Raw genomic sequence first — 26633 nt, forward strand, 5'->3', positions numbered from 1 at the left:
TACCAAATCTCTTGATTTTTGTCTCATGGAATGATGGGTTTGGAGTTACTATTACGGTTATCAACTGCATTTTGGCTTCCTTAAGAGCTCAAGATGGTAAAAGCAAAAGCAGTAGTTTTTTTGATTTAGGAAGGATCTAGGGGAATCTCAAAGCACAGTGACTATCGACAACTCCATCTTTACAATAGTTGATCAGGGTGAAATGTCCTTAAATGGAGCTTATTTATGCCTAGTATTCATTCTTTAATGTTCCCAGGCTAGGCAACAACCACTTAACAGGTGATGGAGCAGAAGTGCTGGCGGAAGGTTTAAAACAGAACAACTCCATCCAGTACTTGGGGTAGGTCATTAACTATTATCTTCCTTGTTCTGTAGTTCACATGCTGATACTTAACATCACACACACCTCATTTATCTAGGATTGGAAAAGGCCAATAATAAATGCTTACAATCTCTTTGTAATCTGATTTGTCTGTTGGGCTTGGTGGATTGTCGGTCATTCTACTGTAGAAACATAGTAACAAGTAAAGAATGTATGAAGTGTTAAAATAACAGAAACTCGAACATAAATGCAAAATACTGTGGATGCTGGAATCTGAAACAAAAACAGAAAAATGCTGGCAAATCTCAGCAGGTCTGACAGCATCTGTGGAGACAGAGTAGAGCCAACGTTTCGAGTATGGATGACCCTTCATCAAAGCTTCGTCAACCCATCCTTCCATGAGCTCTGATGAAGGGTCATCTAGACTCAAAATGTTGGCTCTACTCTCCACAGATGCTGTCAGACCTGCTGAGATTTTCCAGCATTTTTCCGTTTTTGTTTCAGAAACTCAAATATATCACTTGTGTGGTTTTGGAGGTAACTTTTTGAAGTCAATGGAAAGTAAAATCTGAAAGGCTGTAAAACAGACAGCCCAGCCAGTCTCCACCTGGCACGCTAAATTAAAATGACCCCATTTCGTTATAGTATAACCCAGCACTATCTTACACAGTGACCATGAAGTCATTTTACACTGTTTACGACATTTCTGTAATACCGGGATTCATAAAATGTTTACTTCGTTATTCATCCAGACTTTGGGGAAACAAGGTTGGAGATGCTGGTGCTTGTGCTTTAGCAACAGCTCTGGAGAATAACACAAGCATGTTATGGCTAAGGTAAGGCTATGCCGGTGTAGTAATGTCTCTAACAAAATGTGTTGTTTCGAATTTCATTTCTAAAACTTGTTGCCTTTAGGTATGTATTTCAAAGGACTCTTTTTCTGACCGTTAGTCTTGTAGGTAACGATGTTGGCAGTCATGGTGCCAGAGCATTGGCTTCAATGCTGAAAAAGAACACCATCCTTGAGGAGCTTTGGTAAGTGTTTTCAAGACATTAGCATGGCAAAGTGACTAAATACCGAAATATTTGGAGCCAGCTTGTTTCGGGCTGCGGTCAAATCATGAATCAGGCTGTGAGTTGAATTTATTATTTTTTTATTCTGGTTACTCATATTTATGAATCTGCAAGCCATTTTAAAAAAAACTTTTTACTTTGTTAGTTGATCATTACCTGATCGAATGCACGGATTTTGTCAGAAGGTGAACACATGGTGTGGAAGAGGGCTTCCATCTCTTGGGGCACTGAAATCAGTGCTGCAGTCTACAATAATATAAGCAGCGCCTGTGGAATTCTGCAACATGTCAAGGCCAATGCCTATGGCAATCCCAACTAAATTCTGCAGTGTGGGAATGTAGGTTCCATGGTAGGACTGTGCTGAGAGATTGCAGTTGCAATAAATGTTTAAAATGCTTATGAAATCAAGTGTTAATGGATTGCTTTTGTTTAAGAACTGAGCATATCAAATTGTTTAAAAGGCAAGTGTTGTTTACAGTTTTAATAGCTGCCACTTAATACCGAGATGTCTTGACAACTAGGTGGCAAACTAAGTTGTTGACTAGTTGGTAACTGATATCTAGGTGTTCAGGATCTGAATATGCAAACTTCCCATTCCCATTGATTTATGGCTCATTAATCTCCGTGTATCTGACACATTCTATACTTAGCTGCTAAAATAGACTCAAAGCTTCTGTAAAGAACTCTAATTAAGATGCTGAGAGCAATAGTCTACATAATCCCCAAAACATATACTTTAGCACTTGAAGATATAGCGCCGTTTCTTCAGCATCGTTGGGTCATGACCCTGGAACTGCCTACATAAAAGCACTGTGGGAGAACCTTTACCACACAAACTAGAGCAATTCATAAAGGCGGATCATCACCACCTTCTCCAGGGTAATTAAGAATGGACAAGAAATGTTGACCTTGCCAGTGATGTTCACATCCCATGAATGAATAAATGAAAAAAATGCACTGTGACTTAAGGAGCTGCGTAATCATATTAATGTTACCCAGCCCCATTTAGAATAAAAACATCAGGTGTAATTTCCAATTTACTTACAGTCATGAAGGTTGTTTATGGAGGGGCATGGTGAGCAAATGGTAATGGAGAAATTCCACTGCAGTTCAGAGAATCAAAGGGCTAGAGTAGGGAGTGAGAATGGGGATGGAGAGAGCGGTCCCTATAGTTAATGGGAAACCCAGAGCTAAGAGCAATGCATCTTTTCAACCAAGCCACTGCATTACCACATCATTTTTGGGGTTTCCTGCCCAATTAATGTAATAGCTCACTTGAGGTATTTTTAACTCTCGTATTTGAAGGAACATTTCAGGTATGCAATTCAATGGATTTTGGAGTTGAGAGCGCAAATGAAGGAGATGGCAGATTGGAGTCCAAACATTCAAAGGCTGTGCCTTGTTTTAATGGTGGCACAGTGGTTAGCACCGCTGCCTCACAGCGCCAGGGACCCAGGTTCAATTCCTGGCTTGGGTCACTGTCTGTGCTGGGTCTGCACGTTCTCCCCGTGTCGGTGTGGGTCTTCTCTGGGTGCTCCGGTTTGCTCCCACAGTCCGAAAGACATGCTGGTTAGGTGCAGCGGCCATGCTAAATTCTCCCTCCGTGTACCGGAACAGGTGTCGGAGTGTGGCGACTCAGGGATTTTCACAGTAACTTCATTGTAGTGTTAATGTAAGTCTACTTGTGACACTAATAAGTAAACTTAATGACCCCTCCCTGGATATGCTGCTGAGGCTATAAGACTCCACGGGAGAAATACTGTTTCCTACTGACAGAAGGAAGAAGTCTGCAGATGAAATAAAGAATGGTAGTTGATGATAGCAGGTGGGTTGTGCCACACTCATGGATCCAATGCCAAAAGCAGCTTCTGACCTAGGCAGGGCAGGAAAGGTAGCACTCTCTCCTACATTCTGATGTGTGCATCACCTGAACCTTTGAATCTGGCTTCTCGAGCCTACTCCAGCATCTCACTCCTGAAAGCAACTTTCCTTCAAGTTATGCCCATCCCTCTCTATCTATGCACTTCCTCACATTCTATCCAACCACCCACCAATGACACTCACTCACATCATTATGTAATGCAATACTTCTCCCTCACTATCACCTTCAAGAAATGCTGTCCAATAATCTGTTTAATACATTCCATCACTTTCACTTGAAAATGTCTTCTTCCCTCCATTCCAGGCGCTGAAATCAGCAGCAGCCCACTTAGTATATTTAAATAAATAATTAATTACGCTTCTCAGCTTGCTCAGGATAATACACTACGCATGTTTGGTGTGGGGAGTCTGGGTTTTTTTTGGCCTAAATGGAAAAAGACAGGAAAAAAGGGGAGGGGGCCACCTCATACAAGGGAGGATGGGGGCATGCCCAGTCGGGGGCATCTCCCCACCCAAGATGTTCCATCCCACCTTTCCTCCTACACTCCCTGCCCTCCAAAGCCCAGACCCCATCCCTGGACTCTTACATCCCTCCCCGCCCTGAAAGCCCAAGACTTACCTCTCTGAGGCAGCCATTGCTTTCCTTCATGCTATTTCTTAGAGTCCCAGCGCCACCCACTGAGCTCAAGCACTGTTGGGATTGCGAGAGCAGCTGACTATCCAGACTGCCTAGTTTCACCATGTTTAGCCCGTTCCCAGTGTGTTATGGCTGCGGGAGGGCTTCTTCCCGGTGTGTCCCCTGTTGTTTGACTTTCCTTCCAGGGATGCAAGCATTTTACCCCTTGTAAAATGCAGCCTCAGTTGTTCAGTCACATTGGGTGGTATTTTATGGCCTTGCTCGTCCTGAAACCATAAAATCCCACCCGAGGTCAACGGACCTACCCATTGTCTGCCCCTCACCCGCTCCGATTCCCCGTGGTGGGCGGGGCGGTAAAATTCTGGCCAATATCCTTCATTATCAACTCCAGCAATTTCTGGATAACAGATGTTAGGCTAACTAAAGTAAAGTTTATTTATTAGTCACAAGTAGGCTTACATTCACACTGTAATGAAGTTACTGTGAAAATCCCCTAGTTGCCACACCCCAGCGCCTGTTTGGGTACACTGAGGGAGAATTTAAGCATGGCCAATGCACCTAATCTGTACATCTCTGGACTGTGGGAGGGAACCGGAGCACCTGGAGGAAACCCACGCAGCCAATCTTTCCTTGGTTTTCCACTGTCACCTTTCTTAAAAAACACAATATAACAACACCTGTGTTCACCTGCTAGACCATAGCTCCAATATGCAGATTAGATGTATAAACCTCCAAAACATGAAATATGCCACAGCTAACATTTGTAAATTAACCTCTCAACACAAGTCTATGAAGAAAGCCTTTCGTATAAGCTTTCATATAGACTTCCCGACACGATCAATTTCCCAGTTTTATCCTCCCCCCATACCCATGCCCTGTTCCACATTAAAATTTAACCCACTGAATCATACAGCTCAGAAGGAGGCCATTTGGCCCATCATGCCTGTGCCAGCAATACCTAAATAAGTTTCATAGTGATTTTGACGGCAATGGGCCCTTGACCATACTGAAAAAGTGGACTCGATCAAAATAAGTGGATATTTATTATTAAACTCCACCACACATTTCATTCCCTAGTCACTGACTCCATCCCTCTCCCTGGGAACTCTGAGAGTGAACCAGATATTTTGGGACCTTGGTGTCAGATTTGAGGCTGAGATGAACTTCCCACCACGTATTCATACCATCACTAAAAGTGTCTATTTTCACCTCTAACAATGTTGTGTCCGACCCCCTCAGTTCCTCTGTTGTTGAAATCCACATCCATATTTGTTACCTCTGGACTTGACTATTCTAACACATTCCTGGTTATCTTCTCACATTCTATCCTCTGAATATTTGAGGTAATCCAAAACTCACAAGTCCTGGTTAGCCATTTCCACCATGTTTGCTGATCTACAGTGGTTTGCAATTAGCGTAACCTCAATTTCAGAATTCTCATCCTTGTTTCCAAAAAAACCAGCCTCCCATCCATTGACTGTGTCTACACTTCCTGCTGCCTCGGCAAAGCAGCCAGCATAATTAAGAACCCCACGCACCCCGGGCATTCTCTCTTCCACCTTCTTCCGTCGGGAAAAGATACAAAAGTCTGAGGTCATGTACCAACCGACTCAAGAACAGCTTCTTCCCTGCTGCCGCCAGACTTTTGAATAGACCTACCTTGCATTAAGTTGATCTTTCTCTGCACCCTAGTTATGACTGTAACACTACATTCCACAGTCTCTCGTTTCCTTCTCTATGAACGGTATGCTTTGTCTGTATAGCGCGCAATAAATAATACTTTTCACTGTATGTTAATACATGTGATAATAATAAATCAAATCAAATCAAAAATCAAATCCCACCGTGGACTTTCCACTCCATGTCTTTATAATCTTCTGCAGCCTGACTCCCAAGATGTCTAAGCTCCTCCACTGTTGGTCTCTTGAGCATCTTTTTGATTGCTGTACTATTGGCAGGGAAACCTTTGGCTGCCTTAAGCTCTGGAAATCATTTCAGACCTTTAAGCTGTAGATTTCCCTCCATACACCTCTCCGAGACTCCTTAAAACCTATCCTATTGATCAAGCTTTTTTTCATCTGCCCCAATACTTTCTTGTGTGGTTCCATATTTGCTAATGCTCCTGTGAAATACTTTTACTACATTCATATTATTATAAAGTTGTTATTTTCAATTGCTTAGAACAGCACCAAATTAGTCAAGGCAAAAATATAGAAGAGTAACTAAAGAATGTACAACTATTTAGCACTAAATACAATAAATTGCATTTGAAAATGAAAAGGAAATGTGTAAATGTGCCAGATTCTAAAATTTTAGATGGCATGCAAACTTTGTGGATAAGAAGCCTATTTCAAGATATTGATATGGTTGAGTAAGCGATAAGGAGTGATAGTAATATTGTATGTTGTATCAGATGGATGCCAAATGAAGGGTCAGAGATGGTATGAGCTGACATGTATTCTTCAACTGACTGGATAACAGAATGGGCATCTTAGGAGTGTGATTATATGTATAATATAATGTGTGAGCACTTGGAATGACATAAGTGAGTGAGAACCAGGCTACAGCTATGACTAGAAGATACTGGTAGGTCTCAGCAGGGGCAATATAATCTTAGGATGCAGAAAATCTGAAGGTGGAGGAGTGGAGGGAAAGATATAAGCAAGCTTTGGGAATCAGGTGAGACGGTTGAAAATGGCGAGGGTGGCAAGAGGTGGCATTGGGAACAGAGTCAGCAGAGGACCAACAACATCAGAATTGGGAGTGGGAATGGTACAGGGTTGCAGAGGCAAAGTAAAGTGGGCATCATCATAAGTCAAAAAGTCATTGAGTTTCTGGAGAAATGAAAAGCAAGCGTGATGCCAAGTAAACATGCTTTAAAGCTGTTCTGTGAGATGCTGATCAAGCAATTCTCAGAATCTATTTATCCCAGTGAGCATTTCATAGAATATTTAAAAATAGATATGAGTCAGTAGTTCAGCTGATTCTTGAATCTAGATAGCCTATTTTATCTTCAAAGCTGGCAAGTTATTATCTTGTCCAAACCATCAAATGGTCTTGAATGCAGACTAGTATGTTTAAAATAAACTGTTATCTGAAAATGTAAGTCCTAATGTATCTTTCATTTTTTTTTTTGTTTCAGTCTTCAGGAGAATAGTTTAGTTGATGAGGATATGCTTCACTTTGCAGAAGGACTCCAGAGCAATTCAAGCTTGAAGGTTCTCAAGTATGTAGTGATGTGCCAAAACTGTGGCTCCAATTCTAATTTTGCACCTTGGTCTTCATCTATGAACCTTTCATGCAATAATGTCATTGTTGCCCCTTATCCAATGAATTCTATTCTCCTGGTCTCTGCCCATAGCCCTGCTTCCCAAGTTCCCATTGCCCTGTAGTTTGTCAGGAAATTGAAATTATGTACCGTGCTTGAAAACTATTGCAAAATTATTTTTGGATGCATTAAGAAAGGTCAGGTGTAGGGAAGCTGGTAAAAGAGGTGGAGGAGTGGCATTGTTAATCAAAGATAGATTAACGGCTGCGGAAAGGCACTTCGAGGGGGATCTGCACACTGAGGTAATATGGGCTGAGGTTAGAAATAGGAAAGGAGCGGTCACGTTGTTAGGAGTTTACTATAGGCCCCCAAATAGTAATAGAGATGTGGAGAAAGAAATTGCTAAGCAGATTATGGATATGTGTGGGGGTCACAGGGTAGTTGTCATGGGGGACTTTAACTTTCCAAATATTGATTGGAACCTTTGTAGGTCAAATAGTTCGGATGGGGCAGTTTTTGTGCAGTGTGTGCAGGAGGGTTTCCTGACACAATATGTGGGTAGGCCGACTAGAGGTGAGGCCACATTGGATTTGGTACTGGGAAATGAACTGGGCCAAGTGTTAGATTTGGTTGTGGGAGAGCACTTTGGAGATAGTGACCACAATTCGGTGTCTTTTGTTATTGCAATGGAGAGGGATAGGGCCGTACGGCAGGGCAAGGTTTACAATTGGGGGAGAGGTAATTATGATGCGATTAGGCAAGAATTAGGGGGCACAAGTTGGGAACAGAAACTGTCAGAGAAAGGAACTGATGAAAAGTGGAACTTTTTCAAGAAACAAATACTGGATGTCCTTGATAGGTATGTCCCTGTCAGGCAGGGAGGAAATGGCCGAGTGAGGGAAGCATGGTTCACGAAAGAGGTGGAATGTCTTGTGAAAAGGAAGAGGGAAGCTTATGTAGGGATGAGGAAACAAGGTTCAGATGGCTCGATTGAGGGTTACAAGTTAGCAAGGAATGAGCTGAAAAAGGGGCTTAGGAGAGCTAGGAGGGGACACGAGAAGTCCTTGGCGGGTCGGATCAAGGAAAACCCCAAGGCTTTTTACTCTTATGTGAGGAATAAAAGAATGACCAGGGTGAGGTTAGGGCCGGTCAAGTACAGTAGTGGGAACTTGTGTATGGAGTCAGTAGAGATTGGCGAGGTGATGAATGAATACTTTTCTTCAGTGTTCACCAAGGAGAGGGGCCATGTTTTTGAGGAAGAGAAAGTATTACAGGCTAATAGTCTGGAGGAAATAGATGTTTGGAGGGAGGATGTCCTGGCAGTTTTGAATAAACTGAAGGTCGATAAGTCCCCTGGGCCTGATGAAATGTATCCTAGGATTCTTTGGGAGGCAAGGGATGAGATTGCAGAGCCTTTGGCTTTGATCTTTGGGTCCTCGCTGTCCACGGGGATGGTGCCAGAGGACTGGAGAATGGCGAATGTTGTTCCCCTGTTTAAGAAAGGGAATAGAAATGACCCTGGTAATTATAGACCGGTTAGTCTTACTTCGGTGGTTGGTAAATTGATGGAAAAGGTCCTTAGGGATGGGATTTACGACCATTTAGAAAGATGCGGATTAATCCGGGATAGTCAGCACGGATTCGTGAAGGGCAAGTCGTGCCTCACAAATTTGATAGAATTTTTTGAGGAGGTAACTAAGTGTGTTGATGAAGGTAGGGCAGTTGATGTCATATACATGGATTTTAGTAAGGCGTTTGATAAGGTCCCCCATGGTCGGCTTATGATGAAAGTGAGGAGGTGTGGGATAGAGGGAAAGTTGGCCGATTGGATAGGTAACTGGCTGTCTGATCGAAGACAGAGGGTGGTGGTGGATGGAAAATTTTCGGATTGGAGGCAGGTTGCTAGCGGAGTGCCGCAGGGATCAGTGCTTGGTCCTCTGCTCTTTGTGATTTTTATTAATGACTTAGAGGAGGGGGCTGAAGGGTGGATCAGTAAATTTGCTGATGACACCAAGATTGGTGGAGTAGTGGATGAGGTAGAGGGCTGTTGTAGGCTGCAAAGAGACATAGATAGGATGCAAAGCTGGGCTGAAAAATGGCAAATGGAGTTTAACCCTGATAAATGTGAGGTGATTCATTTTGGTAGGACTAATTTAAATGTGGATTACAGGGTCAAAGGTAGGGTTCTGAAGACTGTGGAGGAACAGAGAGATCTTGGGGTCCATATCCACAGATCTCTAAAGGTTGCCACTCAAGTGGATAGAGCTGTGAAGAAGGCCTATAGTGTGTTAGCTTTTATAAACAGGGGGTTGGAGTTTAAGAGCCGTGGGGTTATGCTGCAACTGTACAGGACCTTGGTGAGACCACATTTGGAATATTGTGTGCAGTTCTGGTCACCTCACTATAAGAAGGATGTGGAAGCGCTGGAAAGAGTGCAGAGGAGATTTACCAGGATGCTGCCTGGTTTGGAGGGTAGGTCTTATGAGGAAAGGTTGAGGGAGCTAGGGCTGTTCTCTCTGGAGCGGAGGAGGCTGAGGGGAGACTTAATAGAGGTCTATAAAATGATGAAGGAGATAGATAGAGTGAACGTTCAAAGACTATTTCCTCGGGTGGATGGAGCTATTACAAGGGGGCATAACTATAGGGTTCGTGGTGGGAGATATAGGAAGGATATCACGCGTTCTTTACGCAGAGAGTGGTTGGGGTGTGGAATGGACTGCCTGCAGTGATAGTGGAGTCAGACACTTTAGGAACATTTAAGCGGTTATTGGATAGGCACATGGAGCACACCAGGATGATAGGGAGTGGGATAGCTTGATCTTGGTTTCAGATAAAGCTCGGCACAACATCGTGGGCCGAAGGGCCTGTTCTGTGCTGTACTGTTCTATGTTCTATGTTCTAAATCACGTATTCCTTCCCCTTTCATGGACGTTGTTTGATTATTCATTAATTTCATCAATTAGAAAGGCATAGGCCTTGTTTGCGGTTAGCCTTTTCCAGTGCTGCTGAAAGTGAATTTGAGTTTTGGCTTCAAAGCCAAATTTTCTGTTCTCGCTAGCAACGGATCCTGCCATGGACGAGACTGGAGCATCCTGCCCATACTCTGATACAGGATATTTCTGCTCACTCCGAGTGTACATGGTGCCGGTTTCCCTTTCCCCATTGGGTCCAGTGTATACTTTTATATTTGAATCAGTCTTTCTCTTTCCTTTCCATTGTTGCATCTCCTGATTCAGCATGCCCAGAGATTCCAAGTAAATTTTTTTTCCAAAATGTATTTTATTCATAAAATTTGTAAAAGTATATTACAAAACATTTCAAACTGAAAATGGCAGGAAATGTCATAGAATACGGCTCGTCTCCATACAGTATTTTCCACTCCTAGACACCTCGATAGAATCAAAATTTTCTTGATATTTACAACATACATTCCATGTCAGGCATGCAGTCTGAGGGCAAAAAACAGAAAGGGCAATAGAATTCAACTTTCCTTTGTACAGCATGTTCCTTTGAGGTGCCTCAATGCAAATTCAAAACTCTTGATAATCATCAAGTACATTCAATATTATGCGTAGGGACTGAGGCTTCTACAGATTTTCCAGCCCCTCAATGTACCATGGCTGAAAGGCCGTAGACAGCAATCTTTCCCCAATGGGCTTCTGCAGCGGCTGTTCCAAACTTTAGTGTGTCTCTCAGCACATTGCCTCCAATGTACCGCTCTGCAACATTCAATTGAGGGCACCACTTTGCACTGGGAGATCAGCAAGGTTCGGGCAGACAAAAGAGAGATTCCAAGCTGGATGCTTGATTGGGATTTCTTTTGCAAATCACAAGGATTGTTTTACTGTTGGCATCCAGATAGGCTAGTGCAAATCAATCTTTTTAACCGTATGCCAACTAGATTTGATGAAAGTAAAAGATCATCCTTCTTGGTACCCTGGATCAATTCCTTATATTTTGTATAAGCCAACATAAGTGACAAAAATGCCCACTGAACCATTAAAAGGGCATCGATGAAACAGTGAGAGTCCAGAGAAACATGACTTGCTTTGAAAATTGAGCTTTATTTGATGAGATGAAAGATGATTGAGAGATTAATTAACCTGTCTTTAGCATGCAGAATAGAGAATACTGGCTAAATAAATATATGAAATTAGATAACTGTGATGGAAGAAGATCCATCCAGTTTCAGGTTTAAGAATTTTATAACTTCACATGAATTTGTGGTGACGCCTCAATACTAATAACTTAATCTGTGAGCATTGCTGACTATATTCTTCCGTGTCCTTTGTACTTTTTCTAGCTGAATAAATTCATCATATGGAGATCAAAGTGCAGCAAGAATTCTGGGTCATCAAAATGAGTTTATAGTGAACAAAAGAGATGCACACGTTGTTTGGCATTAGCATTTCCTGGGTATCCAGCTCCTAATTTAAATTGTGTCGAGTCTGACTGAGTGAATGCCCATTCATACTACTCTCCTACCCTCACTCATTCAGCTACAGAAATATATAACATTAATTATTAGACTGTGTGAGAAGAGCCCTGTAGTTGCCAATCGTCAGATGTTACCCAACTAGCAAGATACTTCTTGCGACAGAGTTTTTTGTCTTTGAGGTATATCTGAGGACAGACTTAGCATCTTCCTCTCTATTCAACCAAGTGCACAAATCACTGAGCTGAGGCTGAAGTTGGTGTCTGCAAAGATGTGCATTTATGAACAAATGTTCATGAGAGGACTGCTATTATTTTGATATTAGAACATTAAGGCACTGATGAGATTAAGATCTGAATTGGTCATTAAATCTGCTGACTTAATTTGCTTCTCTGTATACTGCATTCTCTCAAACATAAGGTTGCACAGTCCTTTAGTGTGGTGTTGTTTCTAGGATAAAGTGGGTAACTTTATTATTTTTATTACATAGCCCAATTGTTCATCCTGAACCGCAATATTCCATTCACTGTATGAATAAGATTTTAGCCTGGCATTGGAGATTGGTCTCATGTAGTTAGTGTGTGTGAATTAGAGGTCATCCAAATTGCATTAGTACCTTCACTTATTTGTGAACAGAATGATCATACATGATTTTCTATTTCTTTCTGCCTGCAGGCTGGCTAATAATAGAATCAGTAGAAAAGGAATGGACTTTATTATCAAATCTCTGAAGCACAATGCTGCTATTACGTCTGTATGGTAAGTAATGAGTTAAAAACCAAATACATTGTGGTCTTTCCAGCAGTATTAATTGAGAAACCATTCTATTCAACCTTTAGGAACAGTAGTAGTAGCATGCACCCTTTTGAGCCAGTTCCACTATTTTAGAATCATATAGAGTAGGATAGCACGGAAAGAGGCTATTCTGTCCATCAAACCTCTGCCAACAGATGATACAATAACAAGTGTGTTTGGATGACACAGCCATACCTATAGTCAGTAAGAGTCATTAGTTAGTAGTCAACAGGGAGGCTGAAGGTTCCTTTGAGGAACCGAGGTGGGGTGAGAGTTGGTGAAGGAGCACCCCCTGCTTCTCTGGGCTCACAAGGTGTGTCTAAAAAAATACTTCCTTGTGGAGCCAGCAGTTCCAACCTCCCTTAATTGTCAGGTTCCCCAACTCCTGGGAAACCTGCGCAAATGCAGTTAATTTTTAAATGGGGAGTCAATTGCACTGTGGGAGCCTGAATTAAATATATTAATGAAGTATATCGTTTCTTCACAGTAGAACAATTGGATGCGATGAAACCCAGCTCCATAAAAATGGTACTCACACTCTGGTCACTCGCCTTGCCTGGCTAAACTAACCTGGTGCTGGTCCTTTAAACGTGCAGTGCACTCACTGAACTGATAGGCTAGGCATTACAATCTCACCACAAAGGATCCACATGCTTACCAGCACTTCATATTGGCCAACATTATCTTGCCGCTATATCTGCTTTTTCAACATTTTCCAACACTGCGACTTCAGTGCAGTCTAACCAAAGCATTGAGGGTCATTGCATGCCATGTAGCACAAATTAAGGCTGTTCATCATGTCAGGCCTGTGCTTAATCTTACCACCACATGTCTCTGACTATCACTGATTACTATGATAATCAGTGATAATCAGTGATTACTATAGATAATCTGAATGGGCGAGGGCCTGGCAGATGGAGTACAATGTTGGTAAATGTGAGGTCATCCATTTTGGTAGGAATAACAGCAAAATGGACTATTATTTAAATGGTAAAAAACTGCAGTTAGTAGCTGTGCAGAGGAACCTGGGTGTCCTTGTGCAGGAATCTCAAAGAGTTGGTTTGCAGGTGCAGCAGGTAATTAAGAAGGCAAATGGAATTTTGTCCTTCATTGCTTGAGGGATGGAGTTTAAAAACAGCGAGATTATGTTGCAGCTGTATAAGGTGCTGGTGAGGCCACACCTGGAGTACTGTGTACAGTTTTGGTCTCTTTACTTGAGAAAGGATATACTGGCACTGGAGGGGGTGCAGAGGAGATTCACTCGGTTGATTCCGGAGTTGAGAGGGTTGGTTTATGAGGAGAGACTGAGTAGACTGGGGCTATACTCATTGGAATTCAGAAGAATTAGGGGAGATCATATAGAAACATATAAGATTATGAAGGGAATAGATAAGATAGAAGCAGGGAAGTTGTTCCCACTGGCGGGTGAAACTAGAACTAGGGGGCATAGCCTCAAAATAAGGGGAAGCAGATTTAGGACTGAGTTGAGGAGGAACTTCTTCTCACAAAGGGTTGTGAATCTGTGGAATTCCCTGCCCAGTGAAGCAGTTGAGGCGACCTCATTAAATGTTTTTAAGGCAAGGATAGATAAATTTTTGAACAGTAAAGGAATTAAGGGTTATGGTGAGCGGGTGGGTAAGTGGAGCTGAGTCCACAAAAAGATCAACCATGATCTTATTGAATGGCGGAGCAGGCTCGAGGGGCCAGATGGCCTACTCCTGCTCCTAGTTCTTATGTTTTTATGTTCTTATGTCAAGTTATGATAATAATAGCTCATAAGGGATTGGGTAAACATGTTGTGGGTTCACTTATTTAGACTGGGCACATGAAAATAGTTATAAATAGCTATAAAGCTTCAAGACATCAAAAGAGTGCGTGGTGTAGGTGCACTGCTCAAAGAAAAAGTGAAACTAAGTCTGGATTACATGACACAGTTCCCTTCTTGTGCTGTCATGTTGCTATCTCTTAAAGACATATTACAACTGTAATCATGTCTGCATGTGGGTTATGGTCGTGTTTCATGCAGTTGAGAGTTTAGCACCCCACCCATCAGCCTGTTATTGGGCATTAATCTGGAAGTCATTATCACTGGAAAACTTTGACTAGTGGCACAGTGGTTAGCACTGCTGCTGCACAGCGCCAGGGACCCAGGTTCGATTCTTGGCTTGGGTCACTGTCTGTGTGGAGTCTGCTATTCTCCCCAATTCTGCGTGGGTTTCCTCCGGGTGCTCCGGTTTCCTCCCACAGTCCAAAGATGTGCGGGTTAGGTGGATTGGTCATGCTAAATTGCCTCATAGTGTCGGGGGGTTCTAGTTAGGGTAAATGCATGGAATTATGGGGATAGGGCCTGGGTGGGATTGTGGTCGGTGCAGACTTCATGGGCCGAATGGTCTCCTCCTGCACTGTAGGATTCTATAAGTTTTATTTTCCTGTTCAAAGATATGATTGCCCTTATCTCTAATGTCTCCAGAGCTCAAACAGATTTTCAAGACTGTGTCCAGAGTCGAAGTACAAATAATACCCACTTGCAGAGATGCCATAGAGGTGCAGAAGTCTCTGGAGTCATAGGGAAGCATGATTTTCAAGAGAAGGAACAGCAATTTTGTGGAGGGGGAAGGGTATTAAAGAAGCTATCAGCCTCTGCAATGTGTCACATTCTATTTACAGCACAACTGGGAATCTGGTGCAACCCAAAGTAATTCTGAAGAAAATCTGAGTTACATTTAAAGTATTGTTTTTTTTCTTCAGGTTAGGAGGAAATCACGTGACTGCAGAGGAGATTGAAGAAATGACCAGAGCAGAAAGAAGATTGACATTTTGATCAAAAACTGGAAAAGGGAACTATTTGACCTTTTGATAGTTCCCCTGCATTAAATAATGTGCTGTGTGCTTCTGTCTCTGAAATGTATTTATCGATGAGAAAAAATTGTATCAGGTGGGGTCATATTTATAAATATTTCTTTACAAAAATCTGTTGGTCACTCATTGTGATTTTATTTCTATTCTTCACTAGAATGGTCTGTCATATGGCCAACACACTGGATTCCACTTACAATACTGCCTTCCTTTTATAGTTCCTGTCTCCAACTGTGATCCTGACTCTCTGATTTCAGAGCCCTGTATGCTTTAGCTAAATAAGGAGATTGCATTTATTTTGGTACCTCCAGGATATGTCAAAATGTCTCATAGCAAATTAAATATTTTTGAATTGTATTCACTGTTGTAATTTAGACAGATGACAACAAATGTACAGACTGCAATGAGGTCATCTTTTCTTTTAGCCTTTTAGTACTTGGAAGTGCATGATAAAATAGGACTGAGTCAGCATGGCTTCGTCAAGGGGAGGTCATGTCTGACAAATCTGTTAGAGTTCTTTCAGGAAGTAACAAGGAAGTTAGATAAAGCAGAACCAGTGGACCTGATTTATTTAGGTTTCCAGAAGGCCTTTGACAAGGTGCCACATAGGAGACTGTTAAATAAGTTAAGAGCCCATGGTGTTAAGGATAAGATCCTGGCATAGATAGAGGATTGGCTGAGGGCAGTGAGTGGGGATAAAGGGGTCTTTTTCAGGATGGCAGCCGGTGACTAGTGGTGTGCCTCAGTGGTCGGTACTGGGACTACAACTCTTCACAATACACATTAATGATATGGAAGAAGGAACTGAAGGCACTATTGCTAAGTTTGCAGATGATACAAAGATATGTAGAGGGACAGGTAGTATTGAAGAAGCAGAGGGGCTGCAGAAGGACTTGAACAGGCTAGGAGAGTGGGCAAAGAAGTGGCAGATGGAATACAATGTGGAAAAATGTGAGGTTATGCACTTTGGAAGGAGGAATAGAGGCATAGACTATTTTCTAAATGGGGAAATGCTTAGGAAATCAGAAAGACAAAGGGACTTGGGAGTCCTCGTTCAAGATTCTCTTAAGGTTAATGTGCAGATTCAGTCAGCAGTTAGGAAGGCAAATGCAATGTTAGCATTCATGTCGAGAGGGCTAGAATACAAGAGCAGGGATGTACTTCTGAGGCTGTATAAGGCTCTGGTCAGACCCCATTTGGAGTTATGGGCTCTATATCTAAGGAAAGATGTGCTGGCCTTGGAAAAGGTCCAGAGAAGGTTCACAAGAATGAGAAACGGTTGAGGGCTCTGGGTCTGTCCTCGTTGCAGGTTAGAAGGAATGAGGGGGGATCTTATTGAAACTTACAGGATACTGCAAGGCCTGGATAGAGTGGATGTGGAAAGGATGTTTCCATTAGTAGGAAAAACTAGAAACAGAGGGCACAACCTCAGGCTGAAGGGACGATCCTTTAAAACAGAGATGAGGAGAAATTTCTTCAGCCAGAGAGTGGTGAATCTGTGGAACTGTTTACCGCAGAAGGCTGTGGAGGCCTGGTCATTGACTGTATTTAAGGCAGAGATAGATAGGTTCGTGATTAATAAGGGGATCAGGGGTTATGGGGAAAAGACAGGAGAATGGGGATGAGAAAAATATCAGCCATGATTGAATGGCGGAGCAGACTCAATGGGCCAAGTGGCCTAATTCTACTCCTATGTCTTATTGTCTTACAGTCATGCTCGTTGAGGGTTAAATGTTGGTTGGAACACTCAGAACTTGCCTGCTCTTTAGTGAATGGTTCTGCAGGACATTTTGTGTCCACTTGATCTGCCGGCCAAGGCCTTCAGTTTAACGCCTCGTCTAAAAGCCAGTGGAATACTTTCTCAGCATTGCAGTAAAATGTCTGCCTGGATAATGTGTTTCCCCATTGCTTTCTCCATGGCAAAGTCTTGGCCAATCAGAGCCAACTTGCCAACCAATCAGCACTGTTTCTCCTGTAGTATAAATTGTTGTGATTGTTCAAAATTTGGAATTCTTGCTTTTGTTCTGTTGATGAAAAACTTTGGCAGCATGTATTTATTTTCTGAAAAAAATCATTAAAAGTAATGGCCTGCATAATAAGGCTATAAGACAATCAAACCAAGCACTAGAGTTTATTGCCAGAGGGATAGAATTGAAAAGTAGAGAAGTTATGCTAAAATTGTATCGAACCTTGGTAAGGCCACACTTGGAGTACTTTGAGTGGTTCTGGTTACCATGTTATAAGCAGGATATAGAGGCACTGATGAGGGTTCAAAAAAAATACCAGAGCTGTGAGGTTGTACCGAGCAGGAAAGAGGGGCTTAATCCCAAAACTTTCCAATTCCACAGCAAGAGTGTCATCACCTAAGTCAAGGTTGGAAATGGATACATCTAGGTGGACGCTGAAATAAGTGAATTTTTGTAATAATAGACTTAAATCTCATCATAAAATGAAAACACCATCTTAAGCAGCTGTTACAAAGGTTTTTGTTAATTTTTTGGGATTAGCTATACTCATTAATGATGCTTCTATCATCAGAATCAAGGACAAAATTCTAAAAAGGGTGTTTGATGTAAAGAGTTATTTCTGTCCCTAATATTTAGGACAAATGTAATTGTGCTGTTTTTTGGAAGAATTATTCAGTTTCTTTTATAATTGACTGTTCAGGCTCGAAAAACACGCTCTAACTCCTTAAAATCTCTGTTCCGCATTTATTTTAATTTGTTCGTGTTTTGCACAACAGCATAAGGACCATTTTGAAGTACCATAAGTAGGAATACATTGGATATATTGCACAGAATCAGGCCATTCTGCCCAAACAGTACATGGTACTCGAGCCTCTGCATATCTTTCCTCAACTAAATCTGCCATTGTAGTGCTCAATTCCCTTCTCCCTCAAATGTTTGTCTGGCTTCCCAGTAAATGCATCTATACTATTCTATTCGACTACTCCCTATGGTGCTAAGTGCCACGTTTTCACCACTCGTCAAGTGAGGAAGTTACTTTTGAACTCCCTATTGGATTTCTTGGTGATTATCATATATTGATGGCCTCTGGTTATGGTCTTGTCCACAAGAGGAAACATTCTGTATCAACTCTATCAGAATTTTAAAATTTCATAATTTTAAAAGCCCCCACTAGGTTTCCCACTTAGCTTACATTTTTGAAGAAAAAAGAGAACCAACTATCAATCCTTTTCCTCACCACGCATTTCTGGTATCTCTTTCTGTCTTACAGTTTTCCACGTGTTGCATGGGGTTCCCACAATGCTGATCACTCTTCTCCATTGCCATTCACATCCATCATCATTTTGGATTTGATGTGTGACTTTACAGCCGGAAGCATTCCTTTTTTTCCCAAGGGATGCGGGCTTCGCTAGCTAGGCCGGCATTTATTACCCATCCCAAATTGCCCTTGAGAAGGTAGCGGTGAGCTGCCTTTTTGAGCCATTGCAGTCCATGTGGTGTAGATATACAAAAGTGCTGTTGGGAAGGAGTTCCAAGATTTTGATAGTGAAGTAATGGCAATATATTAACAAGTCAGGATGGTGAGTGGCTTGGAGGGGAACTTCCAGGTGCTGCTGTTCCCATGTATCTGCTGCCCTTATCCTTCTAGATGCTAGTGGTCCTGGGTTTGGAAGGTGCCTTGGTGAGTTCCTGCAGTGCATCTTGTAGATGGTACACACTGAGCGTTGGTGGTGGAGGGAGTGAGTGTTTGTGGATGAGGTGCCAGTTATGTGGGCTGCTTTGTCCTGGATGGTATCAAGCATCTTGAGTGTTTTTGGAGCAGCAAATCCAGGCAAATGGAGAGCATTCCATCACACTTGTGCCTTGTAAATTGCGGTTATGCTTTGGGGATTCAGGAGGTGAATTACATGCCACACGATTTCTAGCTTCTGACCGACTCTTGTGGCCATAGTATTTATCTGGTTAGTCCAGTTAAGTTTCTGGTCAATGGTAGCTCCCAGGATTCATGATACCTCCCCATTTATCCAGGCTCGGGACCAGCACTGATGCATACTGACATGTCTGAATCTATGCCCTGACAAAGAGTCATCCAGACTCGAAACGTTGGCTCTATTCTCTCTCCATAGATGATGTCACACCTGCTGAGTTTTTCCAGTATTTTCTGTTTTTGTTTCAGATTCTGACGTCTGCAGTATTTTGTAAGTGTCACAAGTAGGCTTACATTAACACTGCAATGAAGTTACTGTGAAAATCTCCTAGCCGCCACACTCCAACACCTGTTCAGGTACACTGAGGGAGAATTTAGCATAGCCAATGCACCTAACCAGCATGTCTTTCGGACTGTGGGAGGAAACCGGAGCACCCGGAGGAAACCCACGCAGACACGGGGAGAAAGTGCAGACTCCACACGGAGAGTGACCCAAGCCAGGAATTGAACCCGGGTCCCTTGCGCTGTGAGACAGCAGTGCTAACCATTGTTGCCCTCTGCACCCTCTCCAGTGCCTCTATAACATTTCTCTAATATGGTGATCAGAACTGCATGCAGTATGATAAGTGTTCTAACCAAGGTTTTAAACAAGTTTAACATAACTTATCTACTTTTCAATTCTTTCCGTCCAGAAATAAAGCTTAGTGCTTACTTTCCTCTTTATGGTCAGGCTAATTTGTGGCACAACCTTTAGTGATTTTTATATCTGTACTCCGAGATTCCTTTGTTCATCCATCCCCACCTAGACTTGCACCTTCCGAGTAGCCTCCCTATTCTTCCTGACGAAATGCACAAATATACATTTGTCTCTGTTGAACTTAATTTGCCTATTATGTTCTGTAATTGATTGTAATCCCCCTCGGTATCAGTTGGGCTATAAATATTTGACGAGACAAAATTTGAACATATTGTGGAGCATGGGTAGGGTTGATTGTGACATAGTGGATTGAATTCTGATGTTTTATTTGACAAAAATTCACTGAAAATCTTAATGATAGGTCTGCATTTTAATAGAGAATGTGGAAGTAAAGCTTATTCCTATTTCAGACACCAAAACGTGGGAGAGGATATTTTTCTCAGTTCTTGCTCAAAACAAAAGGTGGGGGTGGGAGGAAGTGTGTGGGCACAGAGATTTGAGGAACAAGAGGCAAGGCAATCACCCTCGAACTGATCACATTTTTATTTCTTCCCCTCCCTGCCAACAATATCATTTTAAATCAGCCACACATCCTTTGTTCAACCACTGTATTTAAATGATAGTAAGTAGGTAGGGATTATGATTCCGTCCAACTTCATTTCATTCCTGCTTCTACATAGTCAGTAGAAGAGGTGGTGACAAGAATTGAAGTCATATGAAATCTGACAACACCAGGTGAAAGTCCAACAGATTTATTTGATAGCACAAGCTTTCGGAGCGTTGCCCCTTCATCAGGTGAGTCTCACCTGATGAAGGGGCAATGCTCCGAAAGCTCGTGCTACCAAATAAACCTGTTGGACTTTAACCTGGTGTTGTGAGACTACTTACTGTGCCTACCCCAGTCCAACGCCGGCAACTCCACATTATGAAATCTGTGGCATTGGGATGCAGGTGGGATGACTGAAAGATAAAATTACTGGTCATCTCTCCCTCTCCCAACCCTTCTAAATACAAGTTCTTGGTCTGCCGGAGTTCATTGAGAAGGACCTCAAAATGTTGGGCTGGCACATTAAATACCATGATGTGGAGATGCCGGCGTTGGACTGGGGTGAACACAGTAAGAAGTCTCACAACACCAGGTTAAAGTCCAACAGGGTTATTTGGTAGCAAATACCATAAGCTTTCGGAGCGCTGCTCCTTCATCAGATGGAGTGGAAATGTGCTCTCAAACAGTGCAGAGACACAAAAAATCAAGTTACAGAATACTGATTAGAATGCGAATCCCTACAACCAACCAGATCTTAAAGGTACAGACAGTGTGGGTGGAGGGAGCATTAAACACAGGTTAAAGAGATGTGTATTGTCTCCAGACAGAAAATGTCTGGAGACAATACACATCTCTTTAACCTGTGTTTAATGCTCCCTCCACCCACATTGTACCTTTAAGATCTGGTTGGTTGTAGGGATTCGCATTCTAATCAGTATTCTGTAACTTGATTTTTTGTGTCTCTGCACTGTTTGAGAGCACATTTCCACTCCATCTGATGAAGGAGCAGCGCTCCGAAAGCTTATGGTATTTGCTACCAAATAACCCTGTTGGACTTTAACCTGGCGTTGTGAGACTTCTTACATTAAATACCGCCAGTTTTTTGACATATTCACCACCAGTTGCAGATGCAACAGTCAGTGCCTCCCAGTAGCACTTCATCACTTCCTCAATTAATTGAATCAAATCTGAAGAATAAGGCAGGGTTGGGCTGGCAGGGGAAGTCCTTTTTAACCCACATCTGGTGACAATTTCTACATCAAGGAAAATGTTACACTCCCACGCTCCCCCCAAACCTGCCTGCCTTACACTTTATAAATCTCCAGACGACCTAATCAGAGGAAAATAGAGGCTCAAACCAGAAGTGTAGCAGCTCTAATCATATATGTATTCCTGTTAGCTGACTAAGAGAGGTGGTGGTGTGGTGGTATTGTCACTGGATTAGTAATCTAGAGACCCATGGTAATGTTCTGGGAACCTGGGTTCGAATCCCACCATGGCAGATGGTTACATTTCAATTCCGTTCACAAAAAAAAACTGTTAGCTGACTGTTGTTTACTCAGTTTATATTCAGAGATTTATACCACAGACTCACTTGTAATGTGTGAGGTGCCCTCAGTCACTTGCTCATGCATACAGGTGTGATCTCAGCTATCTGTTTTGCCAGGAGCAATAGTGTATTGAAATAGGCAATTCTCACGAGGAACACTTTCAGTCTAAGTTACTGAGCCGCTTATCTGTTTCACAGCCTCGGACGTCAAACAAACCTTGCTTACTCGAATGTTGTTCTAAAAAATTTCAGCATGATGTTTTATTGAAAGACATTACAAGTGGACATTATCCATGTGTGTAAGGCACTGGGATCCTGAGAGTGTCCATTAATTGTCACAGAGTAATTTGACTGTGGATGTAGATCAAAAACTGGACTTGTTTTTGTTTGGAAAAAGAACATTGCCAAGGTTTGCTGTTGGTTAAATGGAAACACATCAAAATGTTGGTAGGGAAAGGTTTCAATTGAAAAAAAAGATTAATCCAGTCAAGTATCAGTATTTCACGTTGAAATATTTTAGGAGCATATTCTGGGGCAAATGAAATGTGTAAAATTGAGTCTTAAGCCATGAAAGATAAAATGGATAAAAGCAAATTACTGCGGGTGCTGGAATCTGAAACCAAAAGAGAAAATGCTGGAAAATCTCAGCAGGTCTGGCAGCATCTGTAAGGAGAGAAAAGAGCTGACGTTGAGTCCAGAAGACCCTTTGTCAAAGCTAAAAGGCATTGAAAGTGGGAGATATTTATACTGCAGGGTGAGGGAATGAAAGATGAGTCATAGCCACAGAAACCAGGGGAAAAGACTGCTAATGGCTGTTCACAGAAAGAATAAAGGGTGTGAATGGCAAAAAGTCAGAGAAGCTAAAATGAAGATGGGGGGGGGGGTGCGGAATGGGTGGGACAGAGGTAAAATTTAGAAAAGGGGGAGAAAAGGTAAGGGAAGGGGGATAAAGTAGGAGGAAAGAGTGGGGGTGGGGAAGAAAAATGGAAAAAGACAATAAAGAAATAAAAGGTAGAGAACAGTAAAAAATTAAATAATATAGAATGAAAACAAAGGGGTTGAGGTGGGGTAGAGCAAATCATCTGAAGTTGTTGAATTTGATGTTGAGACTGGAAGGCTGTAAAGTGCCTAGCCGGAAGATGAAATGCTGTTCCTCCAGTTTGCGTTGAGCTTCACTGGAACATTGCAGTAAACCAAGGACAGACATGTGGGCATGGGAGCAGGATCGTGTGTTAAAATGGCAAGCAATCGGAAGGTCAGGGTACTGATTGTGCACAGACCGATAAAAAGATAAAATGGATGATGTTGAAGGTAGTGCTTATCCTGTGCTCTCTCCTTCAGCGCCTCCCTTATCATCGGCGTTTTTGGTTATTGTGTCAGCCATGATTCAGTTCGCCATCTGCTTGCCTCTTGAGTCTGAGTTCAAAACACATTCCAGAACTTGACAGTCTAATGTAGTATTGAGGGAGTGCTGCACTGTTGGAAGAAGAGCAAGGGAGTTATCTCTGGTGTGCTTTTCAATACTTATCCCTCGATCAACAACTCAAGAACAGATTATCTGTTCGTTGATGTTGTGGGGACTTTGTATTTTTGGAGAACATATATGATTGATTCTGACTTGAATATAGGCCCCAAAATTCAAAAGGCAAGTGGCAGCTAATCCCTGTGGCAGTGGGCGGCATGGTGGCACAGTGGTTAGCAATGCTGCCTCACAGCGCTAGGGGCCCAGGTTCAATTCTGGCCGCGGGTCACTGTCTGTGTGGAGTTTGCACATTTTTCCCGTGTTTGTGTGGGTTTCCTCCGGGTGCTCCGGTTTCCTCCCACAGTCCAAAGATGTGTGGGTTAGGTTGATTGGCCATGATAAATTGACCCTCGTGTCGGGATTAGCAGGGTAAATGTGCAGGGTTACGGGAATAGGGCCTGGGTGGGATTGTGGTCGGTGCAGACTCGATGGGCCAAATGGCCTCCTTCTGCACTGTAGGGATTCTATGATAACTGTTGGAACAGTTTATTTGAATTATGTGAGCTGGATTAAAATGTTGGCATTTTCTAAAGTTGGGTGGATCAACCCCCAACATCCTTCTCAGAGCTATGATGAGGTCATGATTCTTTTGCTGAGGGCTGCTTACCCCATTATTTAAATATACCCCTTACATAGCATTTGGGACAGGATCACAGTAGGAGCATGACAGCAAGCGTAGGTTTTGCTCAATTGAACTTGCAATAGTACCATTTCTCTGGCATTTCTAAACCAGGATTTAAATGTGGATATAAAACTGTTACTTGAAAATCATGACTGTTACTTGAAAATCATGACTATTACTTCAAAATCATGACAAAATTAAGGAAGATTTGCAGACTGTGCTTTCCACAAGACTTTTGATAGTATACTTCTAATTACAATGGTAGCCATATTAGTTCTCTTCCAACAATTTACTTGTTTATATTTTTGGTCAAGTTAGCAGGAAAGTAGAGAGGGAATACTCCTTTCAAAATACTTTCCCATTTCATGTGGAAAAGTAATATAACTTCATGGTAAAACTTTTAATATCAAGGTAGGAGGAAGACTTTTAATAGGAAATAGGGCAGCACGGTGGCACAGTGGTTAGTACTGCTGCCTTACAGTGCCAGGGACCTGGGTTCGATTCCCAGCTCACATCACTGTCTGTGTGGAGTCTGCATGTTCTCCCTGTGTCTGTGCGGGTTCCCTCCGACTGCTCTGGTTTCCTCCCACAGTGCGAAAGACATGCTGGTTAGGTGCATTGGCCATGCTAAATTCTCCCTCAGTGTACCTGAATGGGTGCCGGAGGGTGTCGACTAGAGGATTTTCACAGTAACTTCATTGCAATGTCAATGTAAGCCTACTTATGATGCCAAATAAACAACTTTAAACTTAGTTTGATCTTATAGATGACTCCAGAAAGCACAACATAGCATCAAGACAATCACTTTCTCTATTACTTAGACAATTAATCAGCCGAACAGTGGTGGTCATTTATTAGATTTATAACATGTTTATACAGTTGCCATCTTTAAAACCCCTTCCAGCGTGAGAGGAATCCTTCAAGTTGCTGCTGCAAAATATTCAAAATGACCCTCGATAGGTGATTTAAAATCACAATTGACATCTTCAATTTCATGCTCAAAATTGTTGTGCTACTTTGGTGTCAAGGACACAAGTTCAATATGGAATATGTGTTGAATGGAAATTATGATGGTGTGGACATATTAACAGGGAAGGGGTGGAGCCATGTTATTTTGGCAATAACCTTTAAAGTTCAGACACAAAGTGAATCTGAAATGTGGCGCTAGATGATCACTCACTTCTGAGGATTTAGTTTAAACTTCCAGCTGGCCAGTAATTGTGTGTCATGCCAAAGTTTAAAGTTTATTTATTAGTGTCACAAGTAGGCATACGTTAACACCGAAAATGAAGTTATTGTGAAAATCCCGGCTCGTCGCACTCTGGTGCCTGTTGGGGTGCACTGAGGGACGATTTAGCACAGCCAATGCACCCTAACCAGCCTGTCTTTCCGACTGTGGGAGGAAACCGGAGCACCTGGAGGAAACCCAACACAGACAGTGACCCAAGCCGGGAATTGAACCCCAGTCCCTGGCGCTGTGGGGCAGCAGTGCCAACCACTGTGCCACCCAGTCACAGTGCATTGGGACACGAAAATCAGCTGCTGCTGCTCACGCTCTCGCTGCCAAATTCCAGCACCTTCCACGCGCTCTCACCTCACCGCCCCCTCCCCGCAAGCGCGCAGGCGCACGACGTGCCCAGTCTGCGCCCGCTCCACCAAACCTGACAGCGGAAGCGCTCTGAGGTCAGTGATTGACGGCACCGCTGACCCAATCGCGAAGCCGAATTCTGCCGGCGCCTTTTCCGATTGGGCAGCTCCTCGGGGGACGCGGCCATTCCGGAGCCGTGCCGGGGCCGAGTGGAGGCGGGGCTTGTCACGGGAGCAGGTTAGGTTGTGCCGCGCGCTGACATCCGCCTGGGAATATTCCTTTATTTACAGCGGCTCCGGGCTCGCTATTCTTTCGGATTGTTGTTTTTTTTTTGGTTGTTGGAAATCCGCCATCTGGGATTCTGTCGGCTCTTTATTTACAGGGTCCAGAGAGACAGAGCGGAGGCGCCCCGGCTCTGTAAGTGAAAGTGAGAACTCGACTGAGGATGTTGTGTGTGTGATGTTCTGGGTGAAAGGAAGAGGCCACCCACCCCTCCCCTCCCCCCACCACCCTCGCCCCCACCCCCACCACCCTCGCCCCCACCCCGTCCCCACCACCCTCCCCCCCCCCCACCACCCCCTTCCCCCACCACCCCTTCCCCACCACCCTCCCCCCCCCCCCACCCCTTCCCCACCACCCTCCCCCCCCCCACCCCTTCCCCACCACCCTCCCCCCCCCCCCCACCCCCTTCCCCACCACCCTCCCCCCCCCACCCCTTCCCCACCACCCTCCCCCCCCCCCACCCCTTCCCCACCACCCTCCCCCCCACCCACCCCCCTCCCCTCCCCCCCACCCACCCTCCCCCCCCACCCACCCTCCCCCCCCACCCCTTCCCCACCACCCTCCCCCCCCCCCACCCTCCCCCCCCCACCCCCCCCCCCCCCCACCCCCCCCCCCCCCACCCCCCCCCCACCCCCTTCCCCACCACCCCCCCCTTCCCCACCAC

General features: G+C 43.4%; 2 protein-coding genes across 5 annotated transcripts in view; both read left to right on the forward strand.

Moving 5' to 3' along the window:
* The window catches only part of nod2 (nucleotide-binding oligomerization domain containing 2), a 50909-nt gene extending 35406 nt beyond the window's left edge, over positions 1 to 15503 (forward strand). For both annotated transcript variants that reach the window (XM_078210871.1, XM_078210872.1), the window contains exons 7-12: positions 257 to 340; positions 1075 to 1158; positions 1274 to 1357; positions 7057 to 7140; positions 12293 to 12376; positions 15161 to 15503. In XM_078210871.1, the coding sequence (XP_078066997.1) occupies positions 257 to 340; positions 1075 to 1158; positions 1274 to 1357; positions 7057 to 7140; positions 12293 to 12376; positions 15161 to 15233 (493 nt within the window). In that variant the 3' untranslated portion in view covers positions 15234 to 15503. The remainder of the gene's footprint in view (positions 1 to 256; positions 341 to 1074; positions 1159 to 1273; positions 1358 to 7056; positions 7141 to 12292; positions 12377 to 15160) is intronic.
* Positions 15504 to 25894: 10391 nt separating this feature from the next.
* The window catches only part of cyld (cylindromatosis (turban tumor syndrome)), a 61165-nt gene continuing 60426 nt past the window's right edge, over positions 25895 to 26633 (forward strand). The window contains exon 1 of one of the 3 annotated variants that reach the window (XM_078210874.1): positions 25895 to 26114. The gene's annotated coding sequence lies outside the window, so the exon portion shown is untranslated. The remainder of the gene's footprint in view (positions 26115 to 26633) is intronic. The other 2 variants (XM_078210875.1, XM_078210876.1) reach the window with 2 other exon arrangements.

This window comes from Mustelus asterias, chromosome 4 (genome assembly GCF_964213995.1).
Source record: "Mustelus asterias chromosome 4, sMusAst1.hap1.1, whole genome shotgun sequence".
NCBI lineage: Eukaryota > Metazoa > Chordata > Chondrichthyes > Carcharhiniformes > Triakidae > Mustelus > Mustelus asterias.